General features: G+C 48.6%; 2 protein-coding genes across 2 annotated transcripts in view; one reads left to right on the top strand and one right to left on the bottom strand.

Annotated features, from left to right (window-relative positions):
- H257_00917 (hypothetical protein) overlaps positions 1 to 908 on the top strand; it is a gene marked incomplete at both ends in the record, with an annotated part of 6186 nt that extends 5278 nt beyond the window's left edge. Inside the window, 3 exons of the mRNA XM_009823851.1 lie at positions 4 to 156; positions 541 to 765; positions 819 to 908. Of these exons, the coding sequence (XP_009822153.1) occupies positions 4 to 156; positions 541 to 765; positions 819 to 908 (468 nt within the window). The remainder of the gene's footprint in view (positions 1 to 3; positions 157 to 540; positions 766 to 818) is intronic.
- A 1358-nt stretch (positions 909 to 2266) lies between these two features.
- On the bottom strand, positions 2267 to 3985 carry H257_00916 (hypothetical protein; the record flags this gene model as incomplete). The annotated part of the gene is made up of 1 exon (XM_009823850.1): positions 2267 to 3985. The coding sequence occupies one exon, from the start codon at positions 3983 to 3985 to the stop codon at positions 2267 to 2269; it is 1719 nt and encodes a 572-aa protein (XP_009822152.1).
- Between the last annotated feature and the right edge of the window lie 2378 nt (positions 3986 to 6363).

Raw genomic sequence — 6363 nt, 5'->3', positions numbered from 1 at the left:
AAGGCCTTGAAGGAGAACTTGAAGCTGCGCGGCCCATCGAGACCTACAATGGTGTCATGGATCACTATGGTGTGGAAAGACCTTCCTGGAGCTGTGATCCTCAACGGGTTTCGTAAGTGCCAGCTCATCCAGGGCGATATTGAGGAGTGTGTTGAGGTTGATGACGCATTGGAGGACAGTGAGCTCACAGACTTGGCTGAGAATATGGCCATTGAGGACACTATTCATCCAGCGGGAGAGATTGGCTTGATGAACGCCGACAACACTGCTCCAATTTATTCCTTGTAGATAAATATTATCTTAATATTTGTATGCATTCAACCCAGATATTTCCTCTCGGCTTCGTCATCCTCCAGAACTTTATTCATCTTGGTATTGAATGTTTTCTAGCAGAATCCAAGAAATTGGAATTACTTGAATTTTGTATGCAGCGTTCCGACGACCGGTTAGTTATCCGTATAGTCAATATGATTGGTCAATTGAAAACACTCCTTATTTTGCAATTTGCAGCCAGGTACTGTACAATGCGCAATCGCGAAGGGCCCCCGTCGCTGTGTGCGTTTTTCCCTGCTGCCGCCGCCGCTTCTGTCTGCCGCTGACTGCCAGCGCCGCCACTTCTGCCGGCCTCTGTCGGAAGCCACCGCTGCTGCCACCCCCCCATGTGTCTTCAGCGCCACTATCTTCCGCCACCGCATCTGTCTGCAGACGACGCCGCCACCACTTCTGTCGCCGCCACCGCTTCTGTCTGCCGCCACCACCCCTTTTGTTTGCCTCCGCCGTAGTCTGCCGCTGTCTACCACCAGCTCATATGTCTGTAGCCAGCGCTGCTTCTGCCACCGCTTCTGTCCGCCGCTGTGTACCGCCCTGTGGCTTTGTGCTTCCTCTGCCTGCCGGCCCGCGCCCATTAACTGGTGTTCTTTGTATTTCGCCGGCTGCGCCAACATCTCACTCGAACCTGGCCGGTCCCCAACCAAAAAAATACAGTTTTATACTGTATCAACTTGATTATGATTTATTACACAATCTCTTGGCTCGGCAAACAAAGAGATTGTGTGCTTTGTGTGCATATTCACATGTCGGGAGAAGTAGAAAACCTGGTTTACTGTAGTGGTACACTGTATGCATCCCTACTGCACACTGTTCCCCTCAACTATGCTGGCGCTAGACGAATAACTTCACGATAAGGCGGCGATAAATGGAATCCACAGTCACGGACACTGTCACCAATAGTGCTACATACGTAGTAAACCCTTAATCCAGCACTAACCGTGGTCAAAACATGGCACAACAAGCGTTTAGTGATCAATTCATTTGTATGTAACGTGGAGTTGTCGAGTCGCCTGCCAGTCATTAAATCTGATCACCGCCATCACATACTGTAGCAAGTACTCTACCTAGCTAGCACCATGCATGCAATTCTACTTGAACGCTTTGACTACCTGTAGTACCCTTGTCCAAGCTAGTCCTACACTCATGTAGTACTGACCGATGAAGAGGAGTTGGCTTCTCCACATACCAGTACCCCGACTAACACCACATAGCAACCAGAAAGCAAATGATTTACAGTACGCCTAGCCGAACCAGCAACCCCGAAACCCCTACAGCAAACTGACATGCAGGTACTGCAGTTCGACACACGTGTCCTTGCCGGTAACATGCGTACTATTAATAAGTTAGTAAGCATTGTATTAATACCGGTACCTACACTCTGCTGTCGGAATTTCGGTGAATATGTCACAAAATATGGTCAGACTTGCTTTCAGTATCGAGATATTCGTATTTTCAAATCCGTTCCGACAGATTATGTCGGAACCGGTCGGAATCGAAGGGTCGCTGGATCACTACGATATGATTGGCCAAAAAGACTGATGAGAAATCTCTGATAGGGTAATATTTGGTAGGATTCTGAATGACGCCTCTTGATTGGATAAATATGATGATACTAAGATCAAGTAGCGTCGGAATATTGACTATATCTATCCATATATATCTATCCATATGGATAGATATAGTCAATTTCCGACGCTACTTGATCTTAGTATCATCAATATTGAGATATAGTCAATATTGATGATACTAAGATCAAGTAGCGTCGGAATATTGACTATATCTATCCATATGGATAGATATATCTAGCGTCGGAATATTGACTATATCTATCCAAATGGGTAGATATATCTATCCATATGGGTGAATATGATCACTTTGCGGACATACTACGTAGTACATTATATATACGCTACTTCGAAATGCAAGACATCATTTTCTACTTAAGGGGGCACTTGCCCGTGTTGGGGTCCAACACTCCGTTGCCCCCTGCGATACGGTAGCACTTGGTGGAAGGGAAGATGGACATGATGTTGCTGGACACGGTGAACGCCATGCAGAAGAAAAACAAGGACACGAGAATGAACCCCGCCAATTTGCTCTTGCCACCGCGCTCCTTCAGGAACTTCACTTCTGCCTTTTGGGGAGGCAGCAAGAACAGCCAAAACAACGACGCGATCTTGGACCCATACGAAATAAAGTAGACGTACGTGACGTCCAACCGCACCTCGAGCGTGTCGGACTTGACGTCATTCTGACGTACTTTGAAGTACGAGTTGACGTACTTATAAAATATGCTGGCAAAGGGCCCCGAGAGATTGCTCACAGTGGAGATCAGGCCGTACGTGGCGCCTTCGTTGCCCTTATCGGCGATTTCCACGGCCACATACGTGGCCACGATAAAGCGGAGGCCACGGGGAAATTCCTCGGCCAGCCCCACTCCATTGAAGAACCACTGGTTACGCACGACGTCCCAGATGGTGAAGAATACGACAAAGCCATCGACGAGTACCATCCCGAGGGTACCAGCTGCGATGGTCCAGCGCCAATTCCAGTGAAGCCCCCATTTGGCCACAATCACCAAAACAGAAGCATACACCATATTGCCAAAGATGTCAGAGAGCGCATCGTTGAGAGGTTCGACCCCCGCCCAGTGCATCTGAATGGGTAATGTCGCAGTGGTTTTGACGCCATTGAACACGTTGCTGAGGAATCGGAACAAACAAACTTGCCACATCACGCGACTCTGGAGAGATTCCCAAAACTTGCCCCACCATAGGGGGAAGGACACAGACTCAGACTTCTTCTCCACGAGAACAAATAATGTGGAGAGCACCACCAGAAGACACGGCGCCAAGGCAATGCCGTACGGAGCATTCGGCGACAACGCAAACGAAAATGACCCGCCGTAGTTGGTGCCGTTCAGCCCGAACGCACTCACCAAGTAAGCGAGGATGCCAGTGAGCGTGCGCACGGTGTAGATAGCGGTCTGGATGCGGCCGCGGAGGGCAATGGGTTCTCGCTGGGCGTACTCGACCACCATCGCGTCCGACGCACTCGCTGCCAAGACGTACCCAAACGCTATAAACATGGACAGAAGGATGTACAGCGTGCCGTTGTCGGGGGCGGATAAGTTGAAGTACTGCAGCTCGGGTTCTGGCACCTCTTCCAACGGCGTACCACAATGCTTGGTCTTTTCGCGGTTGCAAAATGGTTCGCCGAACGGCGAAAACGCCATCACACTCAGACAGATCATTGTGATGGTCCACCCGATCAAAATCCACGACTTACGACGGTAGCCATAGATGGGGACACAATCCGACAACACGCCAAAAAAGACCTTGAACGACCACCCGATGTGTATCAACACCGAGTACGACGACGTTTGGTAACCCTCCAAGTTGAGGTAGTTGTTGAAGATGGGATAACGGAGCGCGGGGATTAAGTTGTAGATGATCCCGATGGCGCCGTACTGTATGAACAGGGCAATCGCTTCGCGGGAGAACAAGTTTATCGCACCCCCTTCAGCCAGCGCCCCCTCTTCCAGGCCCTTGGGTGATTTCGCTTCGACGTACCCATTATCATCTTTGGCCGTGTTCGATTGGATGTACGACACGCGCTCCTCCAAGTCGGCTGCCTCCTTGTTGCGGCTTGCCATGGTAGCCCGTTAAATTGAAAATGAATTGTTTGTTGTGCCTCCAATTCCGCTGAAGGGAAGATCGATTCCTTGAACGTCACAGGGTAATTAATTTCATGTTAAGACAGTCGTGTAGCGAATAATCACAAACAAGAAGGGTGGCAAATCATAAGGTTAAGTCTTTGTCGACAATAGTGAGGATACTCCTCACTCAGCCCGTCCGGATACAGAGTGGCGTTACTTTAATCAAGTCAAGCCAAAATATCCTCACTCCACGGGAAAGCGGGTTGTGAGGATATTACTGAACTCATTCGATTTGATTGGCTGACTTTTTCAATAAAAATACACCCGCACCCATTTCAAAAGTTCGCCATGATATCATTTGAGCTTCGTCTTGACATATACTTGGTATTAAGCCGAGCGGTCAAGGGGGTACTCCGAGTACATACAGTAGATATAGTGTTGTAGGCATATCCACAGTGGGGGATGTCAAATTTACTGTGAGGGGATAGCATATTGCGGTGTTGTTGCCACGTCCACAGTGAGGAGATAGCATTTTACTGATGGCAAAGCGTTGTGTTATAGTCACATCTAAATTTATAGTGAGAGAATAGTCCATAACTGCAGATTGTGTCGTGTTGCAGGCACATCCACAGTTAGGGGGTGTCATTCACATGTATTCAATACACTCTTCTTGAATACATGTGCCCTCATTCGGTATCTAGGAGGAGTATACAAGACGAATCACATTAGAGCATCTCCACTCGTCAGACTTAAAGGTCTGATTTATACGGATACTGTAACCCTTAGATAGGACCAGATTTGGACTTATACTCCCACCCGTTAGTTTTATTGGGGTCTCAATAAGTCCAAACATAAGCTCACTGTCAGCCCCAAAATAGGACTTTACTTATTCTATCCGGAAGAGTAATATAATCAAAAATAATATACAAAGTACTACTCAACATAGTCAAATACAATACAGCATGCAACCTTTATAAAAATTCCCATTTACACGCTGTCAATTCCTGACATTGCGATGGGCCGTGGAGGTGACCGGTCTGCAGGCGGACAGAGCGGTCGCGATGATGGAGGTCACGAAGGTGAGTATTGCCGACGTGGTGGTGGCTAGGGACATGAAACGGACCATCGTGGTTCGCTTTGCGGCAGTTCGGGAGCTTCGGGTGGGAGCCCTCCAGGCAACAAGGCGCCGCCGACGATTGTTAGCTCGGGGGAAATGAGCGCCGGCCTTCATAACGTTGCCCGTGAGCCCGGTCAACAACCTCGCGATGTCGGTCCGCTGGTTTCCGACGCGACCCCTCATCTTGAGATCAAGTCGTCCTCCTCTTCCGTCCACGCCACTTTGTTCATCAACAGGCTCAGGTGGTCGCCCACCTTTCGTGATACTGCTGGCGGACCAACCGGGTGGCAACAGCGCGATGGACGACCAGTCGCTCGCGCCAGACGACTGCACCGCGACCACCGTCGTCCAGCGCCTTCCACGCTCTGCTGCAGGTATATGCGCTGCTGCAGGTGTATGGCTTCTATGATGTGTGCGGCAATGATAGGAATTGACGCATTTACAGGTACTTCCAACAAGATATGGCTATGCATGATAGGGCCAAATCTGACCCTAACTATTTTGCCGTGACTTGAGTGGAATCGAAGTAAATGAACGCTAATTAGACTCTCATTTATCCGTACATTATCCGTATAAGGCCAGGTCATAAGTCCCAACCGGTATGTGTATGGAGCTCGACGACGACGAATTGTATTTTTATATAATATCATTGGCTACCAGGAGATCAAAAATACACGACGAAGCCTGACAGCCAATAAGAACACTACGTTGGATATCACATAGTTTGAATTATACGGATATGTATAATGAAACCAAGATAAAAAAGTTCAAGGAGGGAGGGCAATTAGGAGGGAGCAAAATCTCGAGTTTGGCCACTTGGTCGACAAAGACTTAAGTACAATTCCCTCATTAACTGTAAAAAGGTTTCACTGTTGTTATATAAGGAACTTTGTATATGCTCAGACCACCTCACTCACCTCTTACAGTTAACCCGGAGTGATGTCGAGATGTTTGAAGACGACCCGATAGAACTGGATAATTGAGATCACATACCTCAACTTGTTGGTAATTCACACCCAGAGATTATGTACTCACTGGGGGTGCTACATGTAATTTGATTAATCGAAAACACCAAGGACTTACGAAACATCCGGTTAATTAACCGGTAAATAAGGGGGGCTCCTCGGCCTGGTTCGCTTCGCTCCCGGCCTCCGGTGCTCCCAAGGATTAGATAGATCATTGCTGTGATACTGAGTCGCTGCGCGGGCGAACGGGCCTGGTTCCCGGCCCTGGCCTAAGCTAGCTCCTAATCGTTCCG

This window comes from Aphanomyces astaci (genome assembly GCF_000520075.1).
Source record: "Aphanomyces astaci strain APO3 unplaced genomic scaffold supercont1.1, whole genome shotgun sequence".
In the NCBI taxonomy this organism is placed as follows: Eukaryota; Oomycota; class Saprolegniomycetes; order Saprolegniales; family Verrucalvaceae; genus Aphanomyces; species Aphanomyces astaci.
Note: the sequence above shows the minus strand (reverse complement) of the source record. Positions and strands in the feature narration are given on the sequence as shown.